A 17708-nucleotide genomic window follows, 5' to 3' on the forward strand; every position below is an offset into this window, starting at 1 on the left:
ACTGTGATTACACTTCCAAAGTGAATTATTTGTCAGATTCTGTAAGAATTTCCTTTCTAATTGCCTGACTCGGTAGAGATGTAACTTAAGACACAGGTGTGGTCTGGAGTGTTAATCCTCACCATACCATGGCCCAGTGGTCACTGCAGAGAAAGTGGGTGAATCTTTCAGAGCCATGGAAGCCCAGAAGAGTTTTGAGTCTAAGATTCCAAACCATAATACAACTTTGAAGTTCTACCCTCTCTGTCCCTGAAATTGAAATTTAAAAATTTAACTTCTCTTTAGAAGTTTTCTAATGAACTTCCTCAGTCTCTTTACTATATAAAACTCTGGCATAATATATTCCTAATAGGCCACATGTAAATCGGTGGGTCACAAGTTCACAAATACTCTAAACTCACTCTAGTATAAGGAACAGTATTTCTTTTCAATGAAACACCCCCGCCAAGTTAGTTTCTATGTTCTTTTCTTATAATTTCATAAATTCCCACATTTTGAGAAATGGAAAAACTTACATATAGTTTAAACACTTCCACATTTTGAGAAATTGACTTATCATAGTCATACTTAAAATGTGAAGAGTCTGCATGACCTAGCATTGGATGGTATCTCACAGATGGACCAAGTTTCCTGTTGATAATTATCTGGTATAATTTAAGTGAATTAATGAGGTTTAACTTTCTTATCCCCTTCTCAGAATTAAGAATAAAAAAATCAAAAGCTTATACATACTAACAGTGTTTTCCCACCTAGGGCACTTAATTTGGATCAATCTTAGGTAGGTACTAAAGCGAGTAAATGTATACAGATTGACTAATAGGCATTCAGCTGTCTGAAACAGGTTTTAGACCTAATAAAAATGTATCCTCAAAGAGGCATTTTACTTAAATATCAGAGAAAATATTGGCAAAAGGTTTTGTGTTGTGAATATAGTGCTTTTCCATTACGCTGATAAGAAATGGGAGTCCTTCAATTCTTGACATTTAAATCTATTCTGGACCTGGCCTGGGGAAACTCTGAAGGGGTGAGTGGACTAGAAAACATAATAAACAAGTCCTTTCCATCACCATATTCTATGGCCCCATGATTCAGTGAATCTCAAGGCTAAGTGTACTTGGGAGTTGTACTTTAGATAACACGGAATTCTCAATTCTATTGAGATGTTTTACATTTCCTTCCCTCCCAATTTTGTCTCATAGCCAAAGACAACCACATGAAAATCATGGTATCTTTTATTTAATAATTCATCCATCCTATGGTGCCCTGCTTACCTGAAGTCACATAATCCTTTATGTGTGCTCTGGTACTAGACAAATTGTTTATGTGATAAACCATGGGACTGTCCTGTAGTTTCTGTGGTCTGGTGGATATATGTCAGAATTAAAGCTTTTTGGTAGTTGTTTGGAACATATTATTATTCACAGAATGGTTCTTAGACTACATCCAGAATGTAGTTACTCTGAAGTACCCAAAATATCATAAAAATTAATGCCCAGCTATCTCTACCTACACAGAACCCTGTTCTGGTCATACACATTGTCTTAAATTCATATTCAAGTTGTTAATCAGTAAAATCTAAATAAACCATTGCCCTCCTCACCCGGTATAAATGCATTTCTCTCCCCAACATTTCTAAACATGTGAGGGAAGCAGCTATCCACCACATGTGGAAGAGCATGTCATAACTAATGACAAAGATGACCCACACTCAAAATGTACTGGTCACTGAAATTTAAATCTTTTCTTTAATAGGTTAATAAAAAGTGGGGTAAATGTCCAGAAGAGAAGGCACTCACTCTTCAATAACTTGTAATAAGTATTTGGAGCTTAATGACATCTAAAGAATAGTGCTATCCATGAACTTCTTCCTTAGAGTATCAGACTATCGGCAAGGTAAGTGTTTTATATCCTTTTTGACGTAAATGAAAAAGATTTCACAAAAGTAAATATATGTTTTAACATGATTTATATTCAGGATGCTGTTCCATAAGACAAAAAGATGAAGGTAGGAAGAACTGAAGGCTTCTCTTTAATCTTACCTACCACGCTGGATTTTTTTCCTCCTCTCCCTCCCCCAAGTGCCTAAAAATTGAAGTGATCAGAGTTGTAGGGGCTAAATTTGTAAAGGTTACTCCACTTGATGATAAATTAAATATAAATTTTTATATTTTGTGATGAGAATAACGCATAGGTGGATATCTTAAATCTGAAATGCTTTGCTTGATTTCCTCAAATCAATTGACCACTTTATTGCTTTCATGCTTTGGGGACATTTTGTAGATGGCAAGGTCTCATGGATGCTCCTTTAAATCAGATATTTAATTGTATGTGTACACTGTGTATATCAGAGCCAGCACATGTATACTCTAGGGTGTGTGTGTGTGTAATTCTTTGGAGAAAAAGGTGAAGAACTGGTCACTTGAAGACTGGGATAGTCATGACTAATTGGCAAGGAACCACCATAGTTCTGCCATAGCAGATTCCATAAGTATTGTTGCAAAACAAAACCAAAAAACTTTAAATTGCTTATTATTCTTTGTCTGACTGAAATAAAACCGCAATGCATAACTTCCTCAGTAATGGGTGAGAGGCACAATTGGATTGTGTAGGAGGTAGAGCCAGTAATGAATGACTGAAACCTGTATTTTAGACACTAAGCTATAGAGGTCTTCTTAGATCATGATTCTTAGAGAATTTCTCTCTGTCTCTCTGTCTCTCTACTCTCTTGTCTCTCTCTCTCACACACACACACATGCCCACACAGACTGGGTGAAGGCACGTGATACTGCCTGTTTTTAGTGTCTTTTTTCACCTCCGTTCACTCAGGAGAGCAGAGAAGCAAGGGCTAGAGGTGGCTGAAAGGGCAAGGATGGCGGTGGAACCCGGGAGGAGGCGCCGTGGTCCAGGTCATGGTCCGGGACAGCGTCCACCCAGGGGGAAGCAAAGCGGGTGGCATAGCACTCGCGGCACCCGGACCCTTCGTCCGGATGCAGGACGTGGTGCCCCCGCCATCCTGGCCCAGGCCCCTGGAGCGCTGTTGTGCGCGCAGTCCTCGCGGATGGCTGGCGTGAGAGCAAGTGGGGAGAGCCTGAGCAGAAAGGACTCCAGAGCAGGGGCGATTTAAAGCCCCGTTTTATCGGTCCTAGGGTGCGAGCAAAGCTGGCTCCGAACCGAGGGCTCTCCGAGTTGGGTGGCGCGGCCGGGATGCTGGGGACCCTTCGCGCTCAGACAGGGGCGCTTCTCCACCCTTGCGGCCCGCACGCCCCGGGCGCCAGGGACAGCTCCGCAACTGGAGGCCTGGAGGGAAGAGAGTAAACACCCGGCCCTCGGGGCGGCCCTCGGGGAATGATTGCAAAGGGAGACACGAAAAATAAATCAAACGAGAGAGCCGCCCCGCCCCCTCCCGGCGCGGTCTCCGCGGGCGGCGCCACCGGTCCTGCAGCCTCCCGCCGGGCCCGCGCCCCCCGCGTTCCTCGCGCCCCCGGCGCGCAGGGGGAGCCACAGCCTGGGCCAGGCGGTCCGAGACCGCGCCTCGGAGCGGGTCCCAGGAGCGCGCCTCGCCCTCCCGCCCCGCCCGGCCGGGCCCCTCGGGCGGGATAGAGCTCTGCTTTGCTCTTTTCGTTGGCCAAGCACAATTGTGTTATTGGAGATAATGAATTCAATCCCCATCAAAGGGCATTAGGCTCGCCCGGGCCCTGGAGTTGCTGATGCCTTTTTTTTTTTTTTTTTTAACTAGGAATGAAAGGCTGTGGAGAAAAAAAAAATTCTCTGGGGGAGCCTTTCCCCTGATCGCCGCTTTTGAAGTGAAGGGGCCCGACCATTGTTGTTCACCTCGCGGCCCATACGGCTGAAGAAAGCCTGGGCTTTTGATGGGCTGAGAACCGCCTCAGCAATGAGCACCACGTCGGGCCGCGCGGCCTGCGGGCAGCATATGTCTCGGGGCGCCCGGGCACCGTCTGGCGGGCGGGGCGGCAGGCCCGGCGGGAAGGGGGCTCCGCCTCGGGATCGGCCTGGGAGGCAGGGACCAGATACCAGGCCGCACCCTGTAGCAGCGCCTCCCGGGGCCCCAAGGCCTCCGGCCCGAGGTCTCGGTTTCTCGCGCCCACTTCGTGGCTCCACGCAGGGGCTCCATCGTCTGTGGTTAATCAGTACTTGTGACCCGGAGCCCAGCCCTTTAGAGGTGAGGGTGGGGAAGGCAGGGGTCTCGCGAGCTCACCAGCCACGGTGGTTGGAAGTCTTTACTTTTAAACCACTGGAACCGAGCAGCTAAGGTGGCCGGCTTAGAGCTTGAGGAGTCTGAGAGGGCGGACCCCTCCGAGAGGGGCATCCGTGCCCACGCAGTTAAGATTTTTCGCCTGTGACTCCACCCGGCGCAGCGCGACCGGGCTCCGGGCGGGGGTGAGGGCACCAGCCGAGGGTAGCAGTCCCCCAGCAGCACGCCGGCAGGGCAGTTTCTCCAGCGTGCGCGGCGTCCCGCCTCGCAGTTCTGAACCCAGGACAGAACATTAGCATCAGGTCACCTTTTCCAAAAACTTGGTGCACGCATTTAATTAAGTTTACTTTCCGTGCCCTCGGTATGAACTTTTCCCACCTCGATTCACATCCCGCGACGTCCCCCCCCCCCCCCCCCCCGCACCCCGCCCCGCCTGCCCGCCCGCCAGCCCCAGGCCTCTCCGCTCTAAAGTCATCAGCCGGAGGGTCATTTTTCGGTTCCCCGCCTGGTCCCCAACCCCCGCCACCCACCCCGCCCCCCAACTACCAAAAGATCCGGGTTACCCGCCCCATTAATACACTAGCCAGGCATAACAAAGGGAAGCGCGTGTCGGCAGAAGGCGGTGTGACTCCAGGCAAAGGTGAGGAAACCTGGCCGGTGCCCCGCACTGCGAGACGGCTCAGTGCAGTTTGAGCTCTCGAATCGGCCTCCACCTAGGCAAAATCGGTGAAAGACGCACTGGACAGAGCTGATGTTGGGTTTGGCGTCTGCAGCCGGGCTATGGGAGTGAAGAAGCCCAAGGCTCCCAGGTGGGACTGGGAGCTGGGGGAACGTTCCAAACACGCACCCGTCACCTGCATCGGGCAGGGAAAATCACAGCTGAGTGTAGCGCTAGAGGGGAGCCTCCCTCCTCCCTCGTGCATAATGGGTCCTCTAGATTAAGTACATAAACGAAACAAACCACCACAAACCCCTTACATTTTTCTCATAAGTTGCTTATGTTTTATGTTTTAAAATAACCATTCTTTGGTGTGAGAGAAAACAAACAAACAAACAAACAAACAAAAACTGACCTGGGATATGATTAGACAAGCAGAGGAGTAACTAAAATTTGAGGAGAGAAGGGAAAGAAACGAAATGCCCGTTGATTACAATGTTCCCTATTTCCAAGCAGGTCTTTGGTGGTGGTGGTGGGGTTTTTTTTTTTGGTTTTTTGTTTTTTTGGTTTTTTGTTTGTTTGTTTGTTTTTGGCGGGAGGCGCGTATTTCCAGGTTGTTCTTCTGGGTTTCAGGGATTTTTCTTAAAAAGCCCCCAATGTAGTCTTGAGGAAAGAGGTAGAAAATCAACCCAAGGAAACATCACACTTAGAACACCCAGTCAGGCCTGCCCTAGTGCTGGTGGTCCTGAACTCCATCTTGATGTGACTTGACCAGCATCCCACCTGAATTCTGAAGTTCTCAACCACCTATTCCACTTAAGCCCTTTTCTTCCCAGATTTTGAGGCAGAATATTTTTCTTGTATACTCTACATTGAGTAGAACATAGAGAACCCCAAAATATCATGAAGTGGCATCTAGAAGGAGGGATGCTTCTTACTTTCTGGGACTACAAAGAGTTTATGCTCACCATGAGCTTTGCTCTTACACTGTGTAGTCACAGCTGACATAATTGGAGAAATGAGGAAGCTAGAAAAAAGAAAGGTAGCAAGTGAGGATTTCCCCCTTGTCAGATTTAAAAAAAAAAAAAATGCTTATAGTAGGAAAATGCATGCCTTTTACAAGTTAAAGTTGAAATGGATGGGTATTTTCCAGCTCCCTATTGCTTGCTAGAATGACGACTGGAGGGGGCAGTGGGAAGGTGAGTGCTGCAGTCTGAGCTGTCCAAAGTTCAATGAACCTAGCTTGACCCGGAGCTAAAAGAGAAACACCAATGAAACTATTATGGTCTTAAATGTAAGTATTTGGAAGAAGAAAACCAGAACATTGAAAGTAATCTGTTATCAAATGTTATTTGGATATACCAAATAGGATCAGTGGTAGAGTATAAAAGTTGCAGAAATAGCTGCTTTAAAAACAAAAACCAAAACTTATATCTCCCCAGATTCTATTTCTAAACGGTTAAGATTGTAAAGTTTTCTAAGTTGTTTCATTTTATTACATTCTTACTCTCATGAGTTTCTATTGATGTTCATGATTCTGTTTGAGAAAATCTTATTTCTAAATTTCAGCATAATTTCATGACCTATTTATCCCAAGGTAGCTTACGAATAATCAACTTTTGCACGTAATTATCTTGAACTAATTAGACATTATCTTAAGTCCATTTAGTTGCAAAACACATTATACTACAATACAAATAAGCAATTAAGATTTGATTTTTGAAAAATTACTAAACATCTATTAAATAATTTAAGCAATTTTATCAATTTTATCTTTTCAATGAGAGTTTCCTCTTGACATATTGAGGTATCACATTAAAATACATTATAGCTAAATGTTCTACAATATTACTGCTAAATCAACAGAAAACCAATTGATCTTGAGGAAAGGTTAATTAATTTGGGCTACAGGTCTCCTACTTTTGTCTGCATTGAAAAGAATTTGTATTGATCGCAGAAAATTTTTGCAAAGAAACTTAGTAAGCATTTTTGTGGAATTGAGATCATTTTTAAAGTACTAAAACAACAAGATTTTTTAATATTATCACTCCAGGAATTCTTTTTTGCTATGGCTCATTCAAATCTGTTAGACTCCTGAGAAAAATAATGTTTTTTATGCTTTCAGTGAAAGAAGTCCAGTATTCTAGGCTTCAGGAAATGAAAACAGAAGTTAAGAACATTAATAGGATTGTTTGTTTAATCCCTCCTCCCTTAATAATGCTCACCAGTTTATTCTGCTATAAAGAGTTCACGAAGGGACAAATGGAAATTAAATTTTATCTGTGACGTAAACAGTGTAATAACCATCAGTAGAAAACAGACCGAGCTGCCTTTTACTTGGGAACACTTCTAACTTGTGTAGTTTCTGGTGAGCTTTCCCCCTAGCTGAGTCTAGGTATCTTCTCTTTTTATCAATTTAAAAAATGTGTCAGTCCCGGAACAAGGTGAAAGTTAACATGTGAAGTTCTCTTCCCCAGGAATTGACTCCCAAAACATTTTTCTTTTTTTGTTGTTGTTGTTGTTTTTTTTCTAAAAGTGCTCGGTAGTGGCGTCGTCACTGGATCGGAGAGCCTTGGAAGCTTTGCACTACAAGATCTGCAAGGAAGGTTTTTTTCTTCTCCCCTCCCTCCTTCCCCATCCGGAGACCCCTCCCCCATCTCGAGGGAAAATCCTCAATGAAGCGAACCCGGTGGACCGCGGCTGAGCGGTCAGCATCCCCTTTTCGCCCTCATCTGCAGGAACGAGTGTCTGAGATGAAGATATAGAGAAATTTGAAGACGAAAAGGGGTGTGGGCGGGGGCCAGGTAAGGCGGCGCGCTCGAGGAGGGTCGTCGCAGCACTCCCTTGGAACCACAGATGTTTTCCTCCTGGCCCTGGGGCGCGGCGCCCCAGCCCCAGGCGTTGCGGCGTTTGTGTGTCCGGGTTTCCGAGGAAGGGATTACGCAGCGGGAGCCGCCGAGGCAACGCGGGCGTTGGGGCCGCGGGAGCGGTAAAGCGACGCCTGGCCTTCTTTGTTGACTTTTAGGTCTCGGGCTCGACAGAAGATTTATTCGCTAGGAGGGGAAAATGCCCAAACAATACAGAACTAACTGCACTTGTCACCCCGAGATGCCTGTGGTCCTGCTCTGTCCCTCTTCCCCGGCAACCGCCCGCCCGGGCCCCCGGGGGCGTCCTTCCTAACGCGCCGGGCGCAGGTCGCCCAGATGCGGCAGGACGCGCTCAAGGTGTCCGGAGGTGCTTTACTGCTCAGAGGTGGCAGAAAAGCGCGCGAGAAGCCCACGAAACCAGGTCCCTGCGACCCACCATGCTAGCTTTTCAGGCAGGTTTCCAAAGTGGCCTCTGCCAGCAACTTGCGGCGCCTCGCCCCCTGCAAGCCCAGAAAAAGTCTCAGCCAAGTAAGACAGAACGAGCTGAGGCCCACTTAAGCCTAATTGGTGGAGGCAAGACACTGAAATTGCTAATATGTTAGAGAGGGAAGGGAACATCACCGAGGGGAACGCGAAAGTTAGACGATATAGACTCAGTGGGGCTGGTAAAATTCCTCGGCCCAAACTCACGGCCTTATGTTACATTTGGAATTCGAATTTGCCAACGGGTTTGTTTACCCTGTATAGAAACATAAATAACTATTGAGATTGAAAGCTTTTTCCTCTCTTTGGGATTTTAATGTCTTTCCAAAAAGCTTCCAAATTAGATTTTTAAATTATTCAAACAAGTTATTTCCCTCTCCTCCTTTCATTAGCTGAAGGGGGGGGGGATTTCTGGATTTTTCTCAAGTGCTACATGCCACCCCTTCTCTCATCTGGGGAGGCAATTACGCGATAATTAAGGGACTCACACGGCTCTTTTTATCTTGTCCGCAGTGTGGAGTGGGGCGATCAAAGTAAAGGCTGGCCAAGTTCAAGCCCCAGCGAGGATGGAGTTCATACACAAGGGCTCAGGCAGGCTAGCCTCTGCTTGGACTGGTGTTGTTATTGTTGATGTCAATCCGAACAAGACTTACAAAGAAATAGGTGGACTGGAAAGTGAGCCTGCTATCAAAGGAGATTAATGATTTTGTGATCTCAAGCAACTGTAGGGGTGTGAAGTTGCATTTAAAAGCTTCTTAGAAGGCAAACAAATCATCAGCTTTAAGTTCTCAGGAATGGTATTTTTAGAAACAATATTTTAAAAAGTATCTTCACAAGATACAAAATAGCAGCTACCCTGAAATGTCCTGGTGGCACAAAGCTTCCCCTGCAGGAGTTATTTAACTAGATTCCTTGGCCCCTTCCAAAGCTACCAGGATGGTTAAGTTTTGTTTCTTTTTTAATGGGGGTGGGGGGGTCAGGATTCTCTATTGTAGACAACTTAATTTTATCAGCCACATCTGATATTTTATTCTCACTGGAATACTTCTCAGATAAAGGAAAATTAGACATTAGGGAAGGGGAAATGTAGTTATATTAATAAATTTGATTTCATTGTGGACAGACTCAAAGGAAACAGAGAAGATTTAAGCTCATGTTAAAAAATTAAACACTACTGGGAGGGAATAATTAGTCTTAAAAATCTCAATTCTTAGTATATTAGATCAATTTATCTACCCACTTTTATTGGATTTCTTTGACTTCTTTTTACTAGCTTCCTGGTCGTTTAATAAACAAAACAATTTTGTTTTAGATCATTTTCCTTTCCGTCATTTATATTCGGTGCTGGACTTTGGAAAATATCATTTTCAGAATATTTACTTTGGATTTAATTGAGGAAAGTAACAAATATTTTTGTGTTAACATTTGATTTATTTAAAGTCCTTAACTGCAAATGATCAAGAACATATTCCACGGCTTAAAATTTTCATTTTCGTTATTTAAATCAAAATATTTTAATTACAATCACATTGATAAAATTAACATTTTTAATTTGTAATTTTAACCATCATTTAAAGCAATTTCAACTATAAAGAAAAAAAAGGAATAAACCATGCAATAAATTAACATTGAGAAAGCAAAGAAGAATAATGAAACCCCTCTGGCTATACTAACACCATGTCCAACTGTGAAAAGTGCATTAACACTGAATGAAACAAGCACACAATGGCAATAATTAAAATGGCCACAATCATTTAGATTTTGGAATTTCGGACCAAATTTTGAAATACCACTCCCTATAACTTATCTCTCCTCCAACATTGTAATATTCCTTTTTTCCTGGAAAAATATTATTTAAATGGTACAGATACATAAAAGCTAATTTTATACATGTTATGTGACCTCAGAATGACATGACAATGGCACTCTGCAAAACAAGGAGCAGAGTTACTGAAGATGGCAATTCTTCTCAGGGTTGGCTATATGTGGGTGGAGAAGACAAGGGAGGAGGGTGTCTTTGTAACTTCTTGGTCAGGCAACTCTTGAAAATGTCCCATGTATATCACTAACCTATTATTTCTACGTGTTATGCAAATATATGGAGGATGTCTACATAGTTGAGCATGTGCATAAATAAGTTTGTACATAATATATATGTATTTCATTTTAAGACATCTGCTATCTGAATGTATCAGAAATGGAAGCTGAATAACAAATGGCTCTGATGTTTATAATCAGTTTATGTTTTGCTGCATAACAGCAGTGTTGTCCTTCAAATACTTTTAATAGCCCCTAGTGTCAACTTGTTTCTTCACCCTTTCAGTTCTTATGGTTAAGAGTATTGCCATAGACCTGTAAACTTGTGGAGGGTCAGGTGATGGGGGGGAGAGCACAAACAAATATTTTACAAGTCTGACCATCTTTCTTTCTTTTTCTTTCTTTAAATAAACCCTGCACAGACTAGGACGTGTCTGGAGGGAAAGAGGGAAGAAAGGGAAAGGAATAAGGAAGTAGGAGGATTTTATATATACATTTGTAGATTGTTAAACTTTGCAGGAAAAAATTTTGTTGGTTTGGGATTGGTTTTCTCTGTAATAATATACACAAGGCATTTCAAATACAATAACAAAGTAACAGTCCTTTGCACTGGGGAAAAGATTGTGCACACACACAAAAAATGAAATAAAAATAGCTGGGATTTTATTATGCTGTTGTCGGCTTGGTATGTGTGGTTTTGTTTGCTGTTGATTTTTCTCTTTCCCTCTGTCTGTCTCTCTGTCTCTCTCTCTCTCTTGCTACCAGCATGGCCATGCCAGACAAACCCCCAGTCCCAGGGAGCTAGGAAGTGTTTAGGACGGGTCTGGAATACACACCTTGGTAGTAGGCCGGCTCCAGGGCTGAGGGCTCGATGGGGCTCCTGGTCGCCACCGACGCGCTGCCGAGGGGAAGGCTGGCGGGCAACGCAGCACCATAGGGCGAGTACTGTAGTGCTTGCTCATATGCCTTGAAGTCCAGCTTGTGCTGCTGCTCCGAGGAGGACATGAGGTTGTTGATGGAGAAAGGGTGGTTGAAAGAGTAATGGGGGTCCCCTTTCAGGTGCAGCTGGGACTCGTGGGGAGCCAGGCCGTGCGCTGGGTGGGAGGGGGGCACAGATACCAGCGCCCCGGGCCCCGAGCTGATCGGGGGCGCAGCCGAGGAGGATGGCGTCTTCAACTCCGAGGCGCCCCCTGTCGCCGTCGCCCCGCTGTGGTCCAGAGTCTGGGGGCTGGCAGCCGGCCCGGGGGCCGGCGCGCCCTCTAGCTGGCCTGCCTTCCCGTGCACGCCCCGATGAAGGGGCGAGTTGGCACTGGGGTTGGCGGCGCTCGAGGGGTCCTTGCGGCTCTCAGGACCGCCCTTGGCGCCGCCGCCGCCACCCCCGCTCCCGCTGCCGCCCCCGGCCCCCGGCTGCTTCTCACACTTGAAGCGCTTCTGGCGGCGCAAGTAACAACCGTTCTCAAACATGTTGCCGGAGTCCGGGTGCAGCGTCCAGTAGGAGCCCTTGCCCGGCTTGTCCGGGGAGCGCGCCACTTTGACGAAGCAGTCGTTGAAGGAGAGCGAGTGCCGGATGGAGTTCTGCCAGCGCTGCTGATTCTGCCGGTAATAGGGGAAGAGGTCCATGATCCACTGGTAGATCTCGCTTAGCGTGAGCATCTTGCTGGGCGCCTGCTGGATGGCCATGGTGATGAGCGAGATGTAGGAATAGGGCGGCTTAGCGTGCGGGTAGCTGCGCTTGAAAGTCTTGGCGTCGCCGCCGCCCCCGGCGCGGCTGCGGCCCAGGTTGGACGGCGCGTACGCCATGGGGCTCATGCACGGGTTCATGGCAGCCGCGTAGGGTCCCAGGCCGTTCATGGAGGCCGCGGGCTGCGCGCCCATGGCGCCCATGCCTCCCGGGCTCAGCGTCGTTCCCATGGCCGTCACGCCCGCCGCCGTCATGCTGTTCATGGCGCCCGCGGAGCCGCCCGGCATGCCAGCCACGGCGCCCGGGCTCAGGCCGGCGCCCAGGCCCGGGTTTGCGTAGGACATGTTGAACGAAGCTGGGGTCATGTTGCCGCTCGTGGTCATGGTGTTCATAGTCATGTAGGTGTTCATGGAGTTCATAGAGCCCAGGCCCGAGTTCATGTTGCTGACGGGGACGGAGGAGTAGGCCTGGAGCGGAGACAGCGAGGAAAGAGGCCCCGGAGGGCGGGGTTAGTAGTGGGAGCGGGCGGCCTACCGCCGGGGGCAAAGCCGGAGACGTGCGGGGAGCATTTCTGCAAAGCGCAGGACCCCCCACCCCGGGCAAACCGTCAGGCGCCCTCCCCAGAAAGAGTAAAGAAATGTCTTGCACAGCAGGGAAAAACTCTTATCGCGGCAGGCCTGAAAGACAAGCGCTCACAGAAAATATGTCCCCAGGAAGATGTGTAATCGCCTTACATGCCAGGCTCAGGGGCCGACTTCTAGGGCCCCTCCATCGCCTTCTGCCTCCACGCCAGTTGGTATTCCAGTCTCCACCCCAGATTACCCTCAGCAAAGTCATTTTAGTTAAAAGGAGGTAAACTCCGAAAATAGAATTATTCTCTGACTTTGCTTATTCACCCCACCTTACGGGGTGCGGTGGTGTCGTCCCCCGGGGCGGGCAACAGAACACTAGCTCTGTGCCTAGCTCACCTAAGCCTGCCAGGCCGGGCTGACCACACAGTAGCCTCGGCTATGCAGGGTGGCTGTTAATTAAACTTTTCCTGATAGAACTAATCATTCGTGGCCACATGACCATCCGTTTCTCAACAACTGGCTTTACCGCCTTAGTTTTCCCCCAAATGGTGACTTTTCGTTATTATGTTTAGAACGAGTGTTTTCCATCTACTTGTAGTAACTGTAATATTAAAAGCGACAGAAACTCAGAAGTTTAGTAAATCTTTGGAAAAAAAAAAAACCTAAAAATAGATGGGGGGGGGGTAGGAGGGAGTGCATAATAATATCAATGCACTACACTTAACTTTAACTTGACTTTACATGTACATCTCTTTAAACCATTCAGGAAGTTGCACTAATTTCGTTATTTCCAGCCCCATAACATTTGAAAATTTTGGTGACCCAATTTGTCAAAATGATCTATTTTGTTTTCCCATACTGATATGTTGCCATGATTATTTCAAAGCTTTGCTTTAAAATCCCCCTTTAAATTTTCAAAATCAAAGTCTACTTATTTTCTCCCAATGCTATTTGTTTCCCAATTCTCAGCTTCAACCTGTAAGAAAGTTCTTTCTATAGGGGACTTCATTAACTAGTGGGTTGAGATGTCTGCATCCGAATTAAGCCCGAGGAAGAGTTCTGAGCTCACTTTTAAATTATCAGAAGAAAACCCTTATCAATAGCAATTTGGGAATGCCATATGTATGTTAAAATCATAGAGTCTGGAAAAATAAAAACATTTCTGATAGTTTAACAAAAGTAATGTCTGATTTTTTTCAGCAGTAGGTACAATTTCATTTGAAAAATTAAAAGGTGTACAAATTTAACTAGGCACACTCTGCTATGGTATGCAAATAAATTCAAGCTAAGTTTGTGAATATATAAATACATAAATTTAAGAAATTAATTACCATCCAAATATTTCCAGATTCTATATTTTTCTGTTCATGTCTTAAAGTATTTCTTTCTTTCTCTCCCCCCCCCCTTTTTTTTTGTCGTCCTCTCTCCAAGATTATAGATAATTGTTTTTAGTAATGGTGAACTTTTGGAGGCTAATTGCCAGCTGTTTCAAGAGAAATACTTTTAGTAGGTGGTGGTCCCGCCGGTACCTGGTTTTCCTCACAATCCCTTTGTGCACATTGTAAAATAAACCACACGAACGTGCCACCAAGGGGACAATGAGGAGAAACAGGTTCTCTGTTCGGGGTGCTGGAGGAAAAGTCAGTTCGCACCAGCGCCACCCAGCGGTTTTAGAGTAAAATGAGCCGACTTCTCCCCAAACAGGGCTTTTAAAGAAGTTTTCTAAAATTTCGGAATCGATTCATTATTAAGACGCTCAACTCAACGGCAGCGTGCTTTCATCTGAAGACATCTGAGAATTCATCCGTGGGAGGAAGAGGCCGCCCTGCTGGAGAACTCTGCCTTTATCCTAGAGTTACCTCCAACTCTTGCCGGCGCCCGCCCGCCAACCCGCGGCACCCCGGGCCTGGTTCCGGCTCCCGCTCTCCGCAGAGAAGAGGCAAGCGCTTTCCAGAGCGGGTGCCTTCAAAGGCCAGAGTTTCCTAAAACCCTCTGGCCCGCTCCAAGCGCCGAACGCCGGGATCCAGCCTCCCCCGCGGGGCAGCGGATCGGTCTCCAAGGCCCGGCCAAGGCCTGTCCGGGAACACCTCGGGTGGACCCGCAGCGATGGCACGGAGAAGGCGCCCCCAGCCCGCCAGCCGCCCACCCGGCCGGGCGCCCGCCTCTTCAGGCCTTCCCCGGCAGGGGCTCCGGGAGGGTCCCACCTGCTGCCCACTTCTCACCTCCTGTGTGTCCGCGTAGTAGCTGTTCCAGTCGCTGCTCTCATGCCCTTCCATCTTCACAGTCCCTAACATCCTGGAGCAACCCTGCCCGATGCAACCATCCAGCCCTGTGCTAAGCGACGGTCGGCCGCGCGGCGCAGGGCTGGGGGGCGGGGAGTCGAGCAGCTGCAGTCACCCGAGCTCCCGCGCCAGCCCAACACCACCCTAGCGAGGAGGAAGCCAAGCGCTGCGGGGCGCGGCGTGCGCGGCGGAGGCGGCGCGGCGGGCGGGGGCAGGCGGCGGCCGCGGAGCGCGGCGCCCGGGAGCGCCTCCGCGGGAAGTGAGCGGGCGGCCTCTGCGAGACGAGTGCAGTTGAGCTGATGTGGATCTTACGTCGCTCGAGTGCCCACCTCCTCGTCCTCTCCCCATTTGTCGGCCGCACAAAGACGCTCGCACCTACAAAGCCCGAGGTGCACCTGCGAGGCGGCCGCCCGCCAGTCCAGCCGCCGCGCCTCCCGCCCAGCCGCGCTGCCGCCGCGCGCCCCCTGCGCCCCCTCCCGCCGAGCCCCCTCCCTCAAACCCGGCCCTCACTTTGTTTGCAAAGCAGCGTAATTGGTTTAAGCCCGGAGCCTGGGGGAAGAGGGAAATGGGATGGGGGGGGGGGGGGAACCCCTTTGGAAGAGGAAAAAAGAAAAATAGGCGGGGCCGGGCAAGCTAACTAGAGTTCTGGATAGGAACGGCTCAGCCGGAGAAGGGCTGGGGGCGGTGGCGTTGGATGCCGGCTCGCGGGGCCGTGCCAGCTAAATAACCCCAGAGTCCCTTCCCAGGGGGACCCACCGTCTTCCGGGGGCCGCCGGCCGCAGTCCCATCCCCTGCCTCTCCTGCTCTTCTGCCCGCTTCCAGCTCCCACAGTACTGATTACTGACCCAAAGTTCAACCCCGGGAGACTGGAGAATACAGATGATCCCCCTTCCCCGACTTCAGACTTGAAAAAAGGAGAAAGCCCCAATTTTACCCCTTCACTAGAAACTCGGCCATCTGAGTCAACCTAGCCGAGTGACGTTAGGCCTATCTGGGCTCCTGGCTAGCAGACTGGAGACGCTGCCACGAAACCCGTACCTGCGGCTAAGAGCAGGTGAGTCACAGCACCGTTTTATATCTTTATGACATAACTTTTTTTTTTTTTTTCCGCCTCGGTCCGCTCTACTTCCCTTGTCATCTGTAGCGATCATAAAGAGGAAGAGGCTGAGAACAGATGTCTGTGTGATAGGGCAGGCGCACCCGAGTCGGGCCGTCCTCCTCTATCCAGCTCCTCCTCCTGCCCCCCTTCCGCAGCCCCGGGGACTGAGCTGGAGGCGACCGTCTGGTTTCTGATAGGGAAAGGTCAGGGGGAGGGGACATCTCCCTAAACGCGCGCGTTAACTGGGAGATCATGAACACAGGCGCGGGAATGCGTCTGCTCGGCTAGAGAGGTGCCAGGCTGAAGCCAGGGATGGTCTGTGGCGGGGCTTGATCCCATCTCTCACCTGGAGGGGCCAAGCTAGCACCGCAGGCGCTTGCTTGGTTCCTAATGGATCCTGAGCATTGGTGGGAAGTTCTCCCCAAAGCAAAGCCTCTTGGCTTCTGTGAGGTCCTGGGTAGTGAGTGCCCCAAATCACTTTTGTTGGAGAAGGACCAACTAAAGTGATTGATAAGCGCTGAGCTGGTGATAGGTTGTGGGGTGGTGTGAGTTTTCTAAGTATATTTCTGAGTGTATGAATGTGTGTGAGCTTCTAAATGAGTGTGGCCATGTCTGTTTCTAAGTGTGTGGGTGACCATGTGTGTGTCCTACCCTAGGTAGAATCCACTAGTTTTCCTGAAGCAATAACAAAATAAAATCTTTCTAAAATGACTAAAAATCTGCCAAATATTCTTGTTTGGCAAAGTTTTAAGCATGTTATTAATCTCATATTAAGCAATGTGTTTTAACTTGTCTTTAAGATACCTTTTTCCCTCTGTACTTTGTTCTTTTAAATCTTTCTTCCTTGAAATCTGGCAACAGAATCACATAAAATCCTCGAACCAAACAAATCTCTTAAGTCAGGAGAGCCCAAAAGGGTGAAGATGTGAAGTTAAGGAAATAAAAAAGATAAAAGCGTTGGATTACAATTCCTTTTTTTTTTTTTTTTTAACAAAAGGAGGGGAGAGAAATGTCATATTGTAAGGAATGGAATGAGAGTGAAATTAAATCCACCTGGAACTCAGCAGGCGCCCTGCCCCTAAGACTGCAAGTCCCATCAATTTGTGTAAATGTATCTGTAAATGTGTGGATCTGCACAGATTTCTCAGAGCATCCGTCAGAAACTCATTCTTTTGTGCAAAGTTCCCAGCAGCAGCAGGACCCTGGTTCCATTCGTAAAGAACACGGATGCTTAGTTTCCTTGGCCTGTTCAGGGGGACTTTCAGTGCTAATGAGCTTCCTTGTTCCTTCCCGCAGTGATTCTCCAACGCCCTCTTGGCTCTTCAGAAACATGGAGCATGACTAGGGTATTATCCATGGGTAGTGACAACTTAGTAAAAGCTTTTATGGTACACAAAAAGCCGGCGCCTAAAGGGGGGGTGCTGTCATTTTATAGGGGGGTCAATTAAAACATCAAATATTCTTTCACTTTTAGCCCACTTCCTAAATCTACTAGAGCTCATCTTAAAAAAAAAAAAAAAAGTTAGCTGAAGAAGAAGAAGGGGGAAAAAAAAAACCTACAGCGGGATGTCCAAAGTAAAGTTTTTCCAGGGCTTCTTCAAAGCCCAAGACTGGTGGTGAAGAGCGGACTCTGCCAACTTTAGAACCTTGATCCAGCATGGGATTTCGCCGCCCCGCCCGGAATGACTGGGTTCACAGCACCTCCCGTGATGTGTGTGTGGAGGAAGGGAGGGCGCCGAATCCTCCCGCAAGCGCCCCCCGGCGAGCACCGTTGGGGGAGTCTGGAACTCAGCACGCTGCCCTTTCCTGAGACTTC

At 47.8% G+C, this 17708-nt stretch overlaps 1 protein-coding gene and 1 long non-coding RNA gene across 3 annotated transcripts in view; one reads left to right on the forward strand and one right to left on the reverse strand.

The window, feature by feature from the left end:
- Positions 1-9807, forward strand: part of LOC131999898 (uncharacterized) — a 25859-nt gene extending 16052 nt beyond the window's left edge. The window contains exons 4-6 of one of the 2 annotated variants that reach the window (XR_009399127.1): positions 1753-1893; positions 3737-6165; positions 7408-9807. This is a non-coding gene — a long non-coding RNA (uncharacterized LOC131999898). Of the gene's footprint in view, positions 1-1752; positions 1894-3736 lie in introns of both variants that reach the window. The other variant, XR_009399126.1, reaches the window with a different exon arrangement.
- FOXA1 (forkhead box A1) lies at positions 9755-15245 on the reverse strand. The gene is made up of 2 exons (XM_059373108.1): positions 14734-15245; positions 9755-12406 (listed from the first exon to the last, which is right to left on the reverse strand). Exons 1-2 carry the CDS (start codon positions 14803-14805, stop codon positions 11060-11062), a joined length of 1419 nt encoding a protein of 472 aa, XP_059229091.1. The 5' UTR covers positions 14806-15245; the 3' UTR covers positions 9755-11059.
- Between the last annotated feature and the right edge of the window lie 2463 nt (positions 15246-17708).

This window comes from Mustela nigripes, chromosome 13 (genome assembly GCF_022355385.1).
Source record: "Mustela nigripes isolate SB6536 chromosome 13, MUSNIG.SB6536, whole genome shotgun sequence".
Taxonomy (NCBI): Eukaryota; Metazoa; Chordata; class Mammalia; order Carnivora; family Mustelidae; genus Mustela; species Mustela nigripes.